This window comes from Budorcas taxicolor, chromosome 6 (assembly GCF_023091745.1).
Source record: "Budorcas taxicolor isolate Tak-1 chromosome 6, Takin1.1, whole genome shotgun sequence".
NCBI classification, from domain to species: domain Eukaryota; kingdom Metazoa; phylum Chordata; class Mammalia; order Artiodactyla; family Bovidae; genus Budorcas; species Budorcas taxicolor.
Window position 1 is genome coordinate 40,640,886 of NC_068915.1, and position 14,436 is coordinate 40,655,321.

A 14,436-nucleotide genomic window follows, 5' to 3' on the forward strand; every position below is an offset into this window, starting at 1 on the left:
TCTTCACAGTCCAACTCTCACATCCATACATGACCACTGGAAAAACCATAACCTTGACTAGACGGACCTTAGTCGGCAAAGTAATATCTCTGCTTTTGAATATGTTATCTAGGTTGGTCATAACTTTTCTTCCAAGAAGTCAGCATCTTTTAATTTCATGGCTGCATTCACCATCTGCAGTGATTTTGGAGCCCCCCAAAATAAAGTCTGACACTGTTTCCACTGTTTCCCCATGTATTTCCCATGAAGTGATGGGACCAGATGCCATGATCTTCGTTTTCTGAATGTTGAGCTTTAAGCCAACTTTTTCACTCTCCTCTTTTACTTTCATCAAGAGGTTTTTTAGTTCCTCTTCACTTCCTGCCATAAGGGTGGTGTCATCTGCATATCTGAGGTTATTGATATTTCTCCTGGCAATCTTGATTCCAGCTTGTGTTTCTTCCAGTCCAGTGTTTCTCATGATGTACTCTGCATATAAGTTAAATAAGCAGGGTGACAATATACAGCCTTGATGTACTCCTTTTCCTATTTGGAACCAGTCTGTTGTTCCATGTCCAGTTCTAACTGTTGCTTCTTGACTTGCATACAGATTTCTCAAGAGGCAGGTCAGGTGGTCTGGTATTCCCATCTCTTGAAGAATTTTCCAAAGTTTATTGTGATCCACAGAGTCAAAAGCTTTGGCATAGTCAATAGAGCAGAAGTAGATGTTTTTCTGGAACTCTCTTGCTTTTCCAATGATCCAGCAGATGTTGGCAATTTAATCTCTGGTTCCTCTGCCTTTTCTAAAACCAGCTTGAACATCAGGAAATTCATGGTTCTCGTATTGCTGAAGCCTGGCTTGGAGAATTTTGAGCATTACTTTACTAGCATGTGAGATGAGTGCAATTGTGTGGTAGTTTGAGCATTCTTTGGCATTGCCTTTCTTTGGGATTGGAATGAAAACTGACCTTTTCCAGTCGTGTGGCCACTGCTGAGTTTTCCAAATTTGCTGGCATATTGAGTGCAGCACTTTCACAGCATCATCTTTCAGGATTTGAAATAGCTCAACTGGAATTCCATCACCTCCACTAGTTTTGTTCATAGTGATGATTTCCAAGGCCCACTTGACTTCACATTCCAGGATATCTGGCTTGATTATCCGGGTCACGAAGATTTTTTTTGTACAGTTCTTTTGTGTATTCTTGCCACCTCTTCTTAATATCTTCTGCTTCTGTTAGGTCCATACCATTTCTGTCCTTTATCGAGCCCATCTTTGCATGAAATGTTCCCTTGGTATCTCTAATTTTCTTGAAGAGATCTCTAGTCTTTCCCATTCTGTTGTTTTCCTCTATTTCTTTGCATTGATCGCTGAAGAAGGCTTTCTTATCTCTTCTTGCTGATCTTTGGAACTCTGCATTCAGATGCTTATATCTTTCCTTTTCTCCTTTGCTTTTCACTTTCTCTTGTTTTCAGAGCTATTTGTAAGTCCTCCCCAGACAGCCATTTTGCTTTTTTGCATTTCTTTTCCATGGGGATGGTCTTGATCCCTGTCTCCTGTACAATGTCACGAACCTCCGTCCATAGTTCATCAGGCACTCTATCTATCAGATCTAGGCCCTGAAATCTATTTCTCACTTCCACTATATAATCATAAGGGATTTGATTTAGGTCATACCTGAATCAGTTCAGTTCAGTTCAGTCGCTCAGTCGTATCTGACTCTGCCACCCCGTGAATCGCAGCACGCCAGGCCTCCCTGCCCATCACCAACTCCCGGGGTTCACTCAGACTCGCGTCCATCAAGTCAGTGATGCCATCCAGCCATCTCATCCTCTGCTATCCCCTTCTCCTCCTGCCCCCAACCTCTCGCAGCATCATAGACTTTTCCAATGAGTCAACTCTTCGCATGAGGTGGCCAAAGTACTGGAGTTTCAGCTTTAGCATCATTCCTTCCAAAGAAATCCCAGGGTTGATCTCCTTCAGAATGTACTGGTTGGACCTCCTTGGTCTAGCAGTTTTCCCTACTTTCTTCAATTTAAGTCTGAATTTGGTAATAAGGAGTTCATGATCTGAGCCACAGTCAGCTCCTGGTCTTTTTTTTGTTGACTGTATAGAGCTTCTCCATCTTTGGCTGCCTAGAATATAATCAATCTGATTTCAGTGTTGACCATCTGGTAATGTGCATGTGTAGAGTCTTCTCTTGTGTTGTGGGAAGAGGGTGTTTGCTATAACCAGTGCATTTTCTTGGCAAAACTCTGTTAGCCTTTGCCCTTCTTCATTCCACATTCCAAGGCCAAATTTGCCTGTTACTCCAGGTGTTTCTTGACTTCCTACTTTTGCATTCCAGTCCCCTATAATGAAAAGGACATCTTTTTTGGGTGTTAGTTCTAAAAGGTCTTGGAGGTCTTCATAGAACCGTTCAACTTCAGCTTCTTCAGCGTTACTGGTTGGGGCATAGACTTGGATTACCGTGGTACTGAATGGCTTGCCTTGGAAACGAACAGAGATCATTCTGTAATTTTTGAGATGGCATCCAAGTACTGCATTTTGGACTCTTTTGTTGACCGTGATGGCTATTCCATTTCTTCTGAGGGATTCTTGCCTGCAGTAGTAGATACAATGGTCATGTGAGTTAAATTCACCCATTCCAGTCCATTTTAGTTCGCTGATTCCTAGAATGTCGACGTTCACTCTTGTCATCTCTTGTTTGACCGCTTCCAATTTGACTTGATTCATGGACCTGACATTCCAGGTTCCTATGCAATATTGCTCTTTACAGCATCAGACCTTGCTTCTATCACCAGTCACATCCACAGCTGGGTATTGTTTTTGCTTTGGCTCCATCCCTTCATTCTTTCTGGAGTTATTTCTCCACTGATCTCCAGTAGCATATTGGGCACCTACCGACCTGGGGAGTTCCTCTTTCAGTATCCTATCATTTTGCCTTTTCATACTGTTCACGGGGTTCTAAAGGCAAGAATACTGAAGTGGTTTGCCATTCCCTTCTCCAGTGGACCACATTCTGTCAGACCTCTCCACCATGACCCACCCGTCTTGGGTTGCCCTGCGGGCATGGCTTAGTTTCATTGAGTTAGACAAGGCTGTGGTCCTAGTGTGATTAGACTGACTAGTTTTCTGTGAGTATAGTTTCAGTGTGTCTGCCCTCTGATGCCCTTTTGCAACACCTACCATCTTACTTGGGTTTCTCTTACCTTGGGCATGGGGTATCTCTTCACGGCTGCTCCAGCATAGTGCAGCCGCTGCTCCTTACCTTGAATGAGCGGTATCTCCTCACCGCCACCCTTCCTGACCTTCAACATCAGATAGCTCCTCTAGGCCCTCCTGCACCTGCACAGCCACCGCTCCTTGGACATGGGGTTGCTCCTCCCAGCCGCCACCCCTGGCCTTAGGCTTGGGGTTGCTCCTCCCAGCTGCCACCTCTGGCCTCGGCCGCGGGGTGGCGTATACATATATATACATGCATGTATATATTATTTGTCAGATTCTTTTCAATTATAGTTTATTACAAGATTGAAAATAGTTCCCTGTGCTATGCAGTCGGACTTGTTGTTTTATAATATGGATATATTTTATATTGTCAAAAATATATCACTCATGTCAATGTATGGCAAAACCATTACAGTATTGTAAATTAAAATAAAGGAAAAAAAAAAGGAAAAAAAAATAAAAAAAATATATCACTCTTTTTCATTATGATTTCTGAGTTCTATAATATAGAACTTTAAAAAGCCTTCCATATCCCATGTTTATAAAAAGGAATTCATCTATATTTTACTTTAGTACATTTTCAGTTTGATTTTTGCATTTAACTCTTCCATATAAAATTTATTATGCATATGATATGAAGTATGAGCTAACTTTTTGTTTCCCCAAATAGATATCAAGTTGTGTGAAGACTATCTGTTTAATATACCATTTTCTACACTGATTTTAAATAACTGTTACTGAAAACTCATATATTGGGGATTTTTCTGAACTCCCTGAAATAATAGGAAATTTAATTTTTCTTTTCCTTGTTTTTAGTTCTTTACATGGAAACGACATTTCTGTTGTGCCTGAAGGTGCTTTCAATGATCTTGCTGCATTATCACACCTGTGAGTATCTATTTCATGAATATGGGTTTAGGGTCAAACTCTCCCTGGCAAGTGAGTTTGGAACAAATGGTCCCCTGCCATTTTTTTATTGTTACATCATAAAATGTGATTGGTTCCATCTTTAAAGAAGATCTAAAGATTTTAAATCTAAATTCAGTGCTCTTTAAAAGATAGCCTTAATTTATCCTTCTGCTCCTAACTCCATGTTAGTTGATTTCTCTTTGCTTATAAAAATATCTCCTCTTACAAACGTGGCTCCCCAGCTTCCTGAATCAGTAAATGAATGAATGAAAGTCTCTCAGTTGTTTCCAACTCTTTGCGACCCCATGGAGGGGGCCTGCCAGGGTCCTCTGTCCATGGAATTCTCGAGGCAAGAATATTGGAGCGGGTAGCCGTTCCCTTCTCCAGGGCATTTTCCCAGCACTGGGATCCAACCCAGGCCTTCCATATTGCAGGCAGATTCTTTACCATCTGAGCCACCAGGGAACTCTCCCAGCTTCCTAGTCTATTCCTTTTCTTGTAATATTCTCTGATTCTAAATATTAGATCACCTTCAATTCAGTCTGCCCAAACTTTGTTTATCCAAGTCACATCCCAATTGTCACCTTCTCCAAGAAGCCCACCCTGATTTGCTCAAACTGGATTCATTTATTGAGCAAATATTACTCAGCATTGACTATCTTTGTTGTTTAATTGCCCAGTTGTGTCTGACTCTTTTGCAACCCCTTGGATTGAGATTTCCCAGGCAAGACTACTGAAGTGGGTTGCCATTTCATTTCTCCAGGGGGTCCTCTGTACCCAGGGAATGAGCCTCATCTCTCCTGCCTGCGTCTCCTGCACTGCAGGTGGATTCTTTACCACTGAGCCACTGGGGAAGCCTAGCATTGACTATGGTACCACGTGAAAGTAAATGAGAGAATGTTTAGATATTACTATGTGATAGAGGGAAACGGCCAAATCCTCACATTGGGTGAAATGTTTTTCCTTTGCATTCTTTCTTATGACAGGTTGTTCATACATCCATATTCCTTGGGAGTACAATAAAACAGTTTATTAATGAGGTCCAAAAAAATCTCACTTGGATCAAATTCCTCTGTTTCATTACTGTTAGTTGTCTTGTTAAGACTGTGGCAGACCTGTAAGGAAGTTCAGAGACCAGCCCGGAATCCAGAGCTTTGTCAGGCTGAGTTTGATGTTACCCGGTGACAGTTTAAACATCATTGTCAGTTGGCTCCTGGTTCTCCAGAAGAAGTTGCTATATTTTTTCTTCTGTTTGTCCTCCTCTCCAAAACCTACCAAACTCCAAGAAGATAAGAAGCTCAGATAACTGAGAGAAGGGAGTGGGCAGAGGATAGGCACCAGTAGTCAGCTGTGCTACGTCTGCATTTCCCTTAGAGATGCTCTGTTATCCGTGTAGGTTTTTGTCCATCTGACTGCTGCTGGCTTTCAGTATCCCTTTGCATTAAACTACTAGGTCCCTGGAGGCAAGACCTCCATTGTTTTCACGTGTCAGCCTAGCACCTACCTCAAAGTGGACGTCAGGGCCACTCCTCTACAGATTCCACGGAAGCCACTTGCCTGAGAGTCCATGTGAATGAGACCCCTGGCTCAGAGGTGCAGGACTATGGGGCTGTGGCAGAGTGCTGACTAAAGAAGTGGCCGTTCTGCTAGTATTAGGGTGCTGAACTAGAAAAAAGTCTGCCTAGGATGGTGCTGCTTGAGCTGTGTGACGTTTCTCCCCAACAGTGAGAGCGATTTGTCAGGAGTCTTATTTTGCCATGTATTTCAGTTTATACAATTGTCTTTTACTCCCTGGGTCATAGAGAGCTCTGTTCCATTCACTTTCCTTACTGTGTCTCCTAGCACAGTAAGGACTTAGGAAATGTCAGTAGAGATGAGATCCAATAGCTCAAAAATCTCATTTTCCTCATTTTTAATTTAGAAGAAAGGTTTGAATCTGAAATACATGTAAGCATAACATTTTCTTCACTCCAGTTCTTGGCCAAAGTTGGACATTAAAACAGCTACAATATAAAGTATTGTGGTTTTGTAAGTATAATTGAAAGTTTCTTCATATAAGAATAATTTTGCATAAACCATATACTTAGAAATACTACTAATTTGAAGTTAATTATAAATCAGAATCAATCAGTTTTTAAATGCTTATTCATGCATATACTGTTTGTGGCCAGGCTTGGGAAGCTTATGAACCCATTGGTTAATGTCTCTGGCCTCAGTTTTTCAATCTGTAAACCAGTTATTAACAGTATTGATCTGATACCTCTTCTATTTAGAATAAAATGAGATAAGTAATAGAAATGGCTTAGCCCAGTTCTAGTATAGCATAATGATGCAATAAATGCTAGCTATTATCTTGATTATTTTTCCTATCACTATAGCTGCTTATATAAATAGGCACCAGTTTTTCATTTTCTAATATGAAAAACTTTGAAGGGACAGAGGGAGTTCAAAATCAGCTTTGGGGAGCTAGCTTTATGCACCTTTATTATTTTACATCCATCTTTATTTTCCTGTCTTGTATTGATCTTTTACTCTAAACCATCCTTTCCAACCTTCTCCATCTACTTAAATCCAAATATCTAAAAGGTCAGACTTCTTAAACCACCAGGCTCCCAGAAAAGTTACCCTTTGTTGAGTTATAAATTCTTCTACTATACCACTTATAGTGAAAATTATTTGTAGGTATGAGTTTATGTTACTCTCCTTTGCAGAAGGAGTTTTGGATGTTAAAAATAATGTATTACTCATCGCAGAGTCCTCAGAACCTGGCATAATGATTGGATTCTAAGTAAATCATTGGTGAATGAAGGAAGTGTTATCTACACTTGGTGCATGCTTGTACCCAGTATAAAGCTGTCTGCATATACAAGGAGACCTTATAAAGCCGACTAAGTGTTCACACGGGTGACAGCTCACTAAATCACGCTGCACATAAGTGAGAAAACTGGGGAATCCCTAATCCCTAATGCCTCCATTTTCATTTTTATCAGCAAATCTATAGGGACTTTTAGTAAGCATCACCTAGTTACATTCCCTTAGGAAATAACAATACTTCCATATTTGTGTGTGTGTGCGTGTACCTTTGTGTGCTTTTGTGGTGGTGTTTTCCAGAGCAATTGGAGCCAACCCTCTTTACTGTGATTGTAACATGCAGTGGTTATCCGACTGGGTTAAGTCGGAATACAAAGAGCCGGGAATTGCTCGCTGTGCTGGTCCTGGAGAAATGGCAGATAAACTACTTCTCACAACTCCCTCCAAAAAATTTACATGTCAAGGTAAGGTTTTTAACCATTTGTCCTTCTTCTGTAAATAAAACTTGATCGTATTAATTTTTAAAAAGAAACAGAACCCATGGGCTGCTAGGTTTCAGAGGGATAGCTGAAAAACTCCAATAAATAATTACTGTTTCCTCCTGCGCTTGGAGAAGACAGAGCAGTTACATGAGGAGCCCTAGTAAAGAACTAGGCTTTTCAAAGAAATTGCAGAAACGATCCATTGGAAATGACTACGTTTCCTTTAAAATATAAGGAGAAATGAAGAGTACACAATTTCTGGAAAGTCCTCTCATGGCCTCTAACAAGTGAAATATTTTGCTTTTGCTTTGTCTAAACGTGTGCCCCGCTCCTAGGGATTCCAGGGCCCTGTGGCTTCCTGATGCCAGGTAAGGAGGCACGAGCCCTTCCCACGTTCAGGCCAGACCTTCTGCCTCCCCTCTTGTGCTGCACTCTTGCTGTGTTGATGGTGCTGTTCTCACTTGTTTGGATCCTTTTATTTTCCCTTCGTTTTATGTACTTGTGAAATCTATACAGTGCCTTAGTAACAAATATTTTCTTCTCTTATTATAAAACTAATCAATGTCCAATATAGCAAATCTAAAGAGAAGGAAAATGTGATCAATAAGAGACTGAAGAACTAAATGTAACAATTAAGGACAGTGCCAAAAGATAACCAATGTTAAAGTTGTTTTGTGTATCTTCCCACTTTTTCTAATCAAGTAAATCTAAACATCACAGCTAATTTTGAAAGAAATAAAAAGAAGAATAAAAAGAAGATCCTCAGTATTTTGCATTGTTCTTTTTTCTTGAACTTTATTTTTCTCCTTGAATTTATATTTCCAGTACCTCGGAGAATTGTATCATTCTTTGCTACAAAAAATATGTATATAATTTTCATTTTTAAAATTTGCTACCAGTAAAGATCTATGAGTTTCTAAGTTTTTCTTAGAAGTAATTGTTGCCAGTAATACTTATTGAGCATTGGTTGGGGCAGCATAGTTATTTATCAGTATGTTAACATTTATGTTCAAAATGTAAATTTTATTGGAAATGCCTCTCTGGGATTATGTGCACTGACTGTAAGAGCCTTTGCAAATAACCAGTGTTTTAAGTTAATTATCTTATAATCTCTGACATTCTCTTGGGGCAATGTGCCACATGGTTAATTTCTGGTGGACTAAGAGTATACCATTTTTTTGTAAGGTCAGAGTGGAGATAGGGAATGAGAAACTGGCATAAAGCTTACTTGTAGGCATATTATTGGGCAGAGTAATTCTAGAAGGGCTATATGGGCAAGTTGAGCGACTGCAGACTATTTTTACACTTCTCTGTACCCAGGGATGCTCATACTCCACTTTGAAAAATGCTGGTGTTTATCTATAATTCTAAGCTTAGGATTCCATAGAGATATTTCTTGAAAAAGTAATTTCATGATAATGTAAATTTGAGAAAAGCTACATACTTACATTCTTTCTTAGAGCATCATAGTCCACATTAATCTATTAAATGCTCTCAGAAATCTGATGAATACAAATGAACATACATGCATAAAATAAATGTCTGTTTATACCTAACTGGTTTGACTTTTTTTCCATTAATAGTGTTGTTTGTTCTTAGTGTAGCATGAATGGAAATAAGCTATACTAAGGGAACATTGGTCTGGATCACTAGAGCCTGATAGAACTTTCTTCAGTGATAGAAATATTTTATACCTGTGCTTCCAAATATGGTAGGCACTAGCCACATGTGGTTGTTGAAATGTAGCTAAGGTAACTGAGGAAGTGAATTTTTAATTGTATTTAAATTTAAATGTAGCTGTATGTAGTAATGGCTACCATATCGGTAGTGCTGTTGCTACAGGGCTCAGAGGAAGACGTCATTTCAGAGTGGCTATGAAAGGTTTCTTGCGGGAATGTGTAGACCAGTTGTTTGAACAGCAGGCAAGCATAAGGACAGGTTGAAGGAACTGCAGGAGCCCAGCTGTGATATAGGAAAATATTGTAACTGTGGCAGTTTAGTTTACTATTCACTGAGTTATCAAAGTAACACATCACACATATTTCAGGGTATACCTTAAACTGCATAGCTGGACAGCATAGGTATAATGTCTATGCAAGAAGCATAAACATTCAAAACTCAATAAATATAGTGTAACTGCATTTAACAAGCTTTTAGACTTACTGGGTTCTTCTATAACATAATTTTAGAAAGATAGCAAACATTGAAACTCACAATGTTCTTTGCCAACACTGCCCAGTATTTGCCAAAATATTGTGAACCAGTCTCACTTGCTTTGCTAGAAATATTTACTTTACTAATTGGATTGGTAAGGGGCAAAGTATTCTAATCCATTCGTTAAAATAATTTACTCTGGGAAATCTACTGAGTACTATGTTTTTGAGCTTGCATGCTTTATGAGCTTGAAAGTAATAAAATAATGTTGCTTTAAATATTTTATAATTTTGTTTTTTTTACATTTTAATTAAACTTTTGCCATAGTTATGCCAGTTTAATGTTTTATTTATTCATAAAAGTCATGTAAGTACATATTCCTAATATTAAAGTTTGTAAATATGTAATTTCAAATTTCAGCAGGAAGATGAATATTCTTTATTTGCAAACATGTTTACATAGCTATATTTAAATAGAATTTAAGTGTTTTCTCTGCTAGAAAACACTGTATTATTATTGTGAGAAATCAATTCTCTCAATACCATTTTCATCTTACGTTTGCAGAGTATTTTCTTTGTGGTATAATATCATAGTTTTAGTGCACAACAGAAACAAATGAATTGCATGAAATACATTATCAGAGTATATTTAATTAATACCCAGATTAGGACATTCTTGAGTGGGAAGCAGATGATCATGACTTGTTGTTATAACCTAGGTGTCCTGTTTTCATCTTTTAAATATCAGATGAAATTAGAGTGCTCAAGCAGAAAATGGAGATTTTGCCCTTTGCAGGTTTTCATTGAAAACACCAGCATGGAATGTAGAATACTGTTAATTTCTAATAGTCCCTTTATTGTTCTTGGTTCAGGAAGCTTTAGCTATACAGGCAACTAAATTGTTCATTTTTAATTTGACATTTATTAAACACTTAAATGTGCTAAGAGTCAATCATGTGATGATAAATCACTTCAGTCGTGTCCAATTCTTTGTGACCCCATGGACTGTAGCCCACCAGGCTGCTCTGTCCATGGAATTCTCCAGGCAAGAATGCTGGAGTGGGCTGCCATTTCCTCCTCCAGGGAATGTTCCCAACCCAGGGATCAAACCCGCTTCTCTTATGTCTCCTGCAATGGCAGGCGGATTCTTTACCACTAGTGCCACCTGGGAAGCCACCAAAAAGAATGAACAGTCTAATGTAAACAAGTGGTATATTGCTTCTTTCATCCAACAAATACTGCATGAGTTCCTATTATACAACAGGAATGGTTCCAAGATATTAAGAGTACAATAAGAGATAAGACAGAAAAACTCTAGCCTTCATGGAGCTTATATTCTACCGATAGATACATTTTAAAGGATAATTACAAAACAGTATGGAAGTTTGGTGGTAGAAACATATATACAATGTTAATAATGTATATCCAAACCAAACAGTTGTGGAAATGTAACCAGTACCACAGATTTCCTCTTCTTGGGCTCCATAATCATTGTGGACAATGACTGCAGCCATGAAATCAGAAGATGGTTGCTTCTTCTGATGGCAAGAAAGCTATGACAAACCTAGACAGTGTGTTGAAAAGCAGAGACATTACTCTGCCAACAAAGGTCCATATAGCCAAGGCTATGGTCTTCCCAGTGGTCATGTACGATTGTGAGAGCTGGACTATAAAGAAGGCAGAACACCAAAGAATTGATGCCTTTGAACTGTGGTGCTGGAGAAGACTCCTGAAAGTCCCTTGGACAGCAAGGAGATCAATCAATCTTAAGAAAAGTCAACCCTGAATATTCACTGGAAGAACTGATGCTGAAGTTGAAGCTCCAGTGTTTTGGTCTCTGATGAGCACAAACAACTCACTGGAAAAGTCCCTGATGCTGGGAAAGCTTGAGGGTAGAAGGAGAAGAGAACGTGAGAGGATGAGATGGCTGGACAGCATCGCGGATGCAGTGAACATGAACTTGGACAAACTTTGAAACATGGTGAGGGCCAGGGAAGCCTGGTGTGCTGCAGTCCATAGGGTCGCAAAGAGTCAGATACCGCCGGGCAGCTGAACAACCACCACCAGTACCACTCGGTCCATGAGGGGAACAGGAGACTGGTATAGTGTGTCAAGTAGAACAAGAATGGAACACAAATCAGGGGAAGCAGCTCCTATGGGCAGGTGTCTGGTAGCCAGGAACCCAGATCAAGAGGCGAGGATCTGATGCTCAACATATCTCATTACTTATCTGTGAAGATCAGCTAAGGGTCAGGAAACCTGGGACCATTTCATATCCCAGAATGACCAACCTTCCACCTCTACATGGTTGGTTTCTTCTGCTAATTTTACAAGTTAAGAATCCTGTAGGTTCTGGAATTTCTAGGAGAAACTTTCACATCTCTCATTAATAATATTGTAATGTTGTCAGTTTTTTTTTTTCCCCCGATGAATCAATATCCTTTGTTGGAGGGTGTGTGGGAGGAGATATTCTTAACAAGCTCCAAGTCTTTTATTTTGTGTCTCAAACCTGTTAATTAATATTGACCTTAGTTATTTGAAATATGAAGGAGATAAAATAATTTAACACAAACTAGAAGTAATGAAAATTTTAATAAATCAGTTTTGAAATAGAATTTAAAACTCTATCAAGTTCTTATTACATTTTCAGATTTAGTATCACTACCACATAGTTATAAATTTGAAATAACCATAGCTGTAGGGCATTATGATTTTCTCACTGGCTAAAAAAATATTCAAGTTTGTACACAGCTATTTGCCAAAAGCACTATCTTTAAAAACAAAGGCTATTTTTTTTATTATACTTTTTTAAAAAACTTCAAACACTTGGGAAATTTTAACAGACATTTATTTTAATAGGAGATGAGAACCAATTATTTGTATTCTGTTCTTAAATGTTGAACATCCATATTATCTCTGATTCAGTAACTCCATAAAATAATTATTCCTCTTTTTCACTTGAGTGTGATTTAAGAAGTCAATTATCTGGCCTAAGTTCATATGTGATTGTAGCACATGGCCAAGCCCAGGGATCCCGGAGTTGTAATACCCATCTTTATGTTTTTGTTTAACCATTTATATAATGCACATTTGTAGGATTTTAACCCCCTGTCATTTAGGGACCATCTCTACCCCTTCCTTGAAACTATAGAGCTACCAGTGGGCTCTCTCTCGCCCATTTTAGTGGCTTCTTTTTAGCTTCTTTGTTTGCCCTCTTTTCACCGTGCACAGTGGTGCCACTGCTGCTGCTTGTACTTTCCTGTTGTCTCTTCATTCCTTCGCTGACTTCTTTTTCTTACCCCCTCTTTAATATTGACACAGTGGAGTTCTCTCCTCAGCCCTGATGATGAATTTCAGTCCCATGGCTTCAAGTATCCAGCCATGACTTTTCTTATGAACTTCCAATTCATATTTCCGTTCACCTAGTGAAGTCCTGCCTTGCAGAAACTTAAAACACATATTCCAAAACATGCCTCCCACTTTCCACATTCTCTTACAGCTGCATTCAGTAGTAGATCCATAGATGTCTCTATTACTGAACTGCTTGTTAGGTATTCCCAGTGTTAAGTATCCTCTACTTTTTTCCTGAGTTGTCTTTGAAACACATCTGACTTTACACACGGGGCAGTACTCCCACTGTTTGAGTTGTGTGTCCAAGGGATATAGTTCCAAGAGGTTAGAATATAAAAATAAGTGGACTTAGATAAAGTAGGTGGATGTAAAAATCACATTATAAGAAGAACATTTAGTTAGGTGGAATTGTAATCTAAATAAAATAGGAAGAGAAATCATATCATTTTAAGACATTTGGACATATAAGAGGATGCTGCTATTTGGAAATTCTATAATTCATAAACATCTTTTTAATTACCTTTCTCTCCAACTTATAAGAAATTATCTTTGAAGAGTTGATTTTAAAAGAGATTTGAAAAAAGGAAATAGAATGGTTGCCATAGTAATCAACTTTACCAAGCTGAAGAATATGTTCCTAATTCTGATGCCACCAAAACCAAAACAGTTTGTGGTTAAAGAAATCATCGAGAGAAGCCTGTGCACATGGGAAAGTTTGCTTTGCTGATTCTTGTAGCTAGGCCGAATTTGTCAGGAGAGCAACACATCTCCTTTCCCACACCCACAAGACATTGCAGATACTGAAAATAGTTGAGCAGATTTGCTATATAAAAAGCCAAACTTGGTCCTGGAAAAAAGTGGAGAAATTAGATAGTGCTTATTAATCAAACATAGCTCTGTAAATATTTATTAAATAAATCTTGACTGTGCTAAAATCAGGGCAGAGACTACTTCAGCCTGGAATTTTTTTTTCTCTTTTATTTTTTAAATGCTTGACCATGCCAGATCTTAGTTGCAACATGCAAGATCTTTTTTTTCCTTCAGCCTGGCAGTTTTATCATCTGCATACTCTACTAAAATAATTCTTCAAAACATACCCAGTTTTTTTCCCTAAAAAAATCTCTAGCTTCTTGTCTAAATAATCAAACATAATTTTTGGAAAATGTCACATTCCGCAGAATAAACTTAGGAACTGCCAACCCTGAATCCCTCCATCCAGACCACAGCCTTTCAAGGTTGAAAGCACAGGCATAGACTAAAGACAGCTCTCCTTAAGGTCTTGGGAAGTGGCCAGATGAATGTTTACAGTCCTTGCATTTGCTGACTTGAGGTTTTGCTGATGTACATTCTTAGCTGCTTCATCCTACGCCTTTGTTCCAAGATTCTTCTTTCTTCTAGCCCAACTCAGGGATCCATTACCATTTATATATTTCCTTTCCTAGTGATGATTCTAAGTGTGATCACTTTAGCAAACACACAGTCATTTACTGTGGTGTGTGACATTAATTTAACTTACTGCTCTAAC

The 14,436-nt window shown here is 38.7% G+C and overlaps 1 protein-coding gene across 1 annotated transcript in view; it reads left to right on the top strand.

Moving 5' to 3' along the window:
- Nucleotides 1-14,436, top strand: part of SLIT2 (slit guidance ligand 2) — a 400,034-nt gene that overhangs the window by 327,660 nt on the left and 57,938 nt on the right. The window contains exons 26-27 of the mRNA XM_052642277.1: nucleotides 4,022-4,093; nucleotides 7,226-7,389. Coding sequence (XP_052498237.1) covers nucleotides 4,022-4,093; nucleotides 7,226-7,389 — 236 coding nt within the window. The remainder of the gene's footprint in view (nucleotides 1-4,021; nucleotides 4,094-7,225; nucleotides 7,390-14,436) is intronic.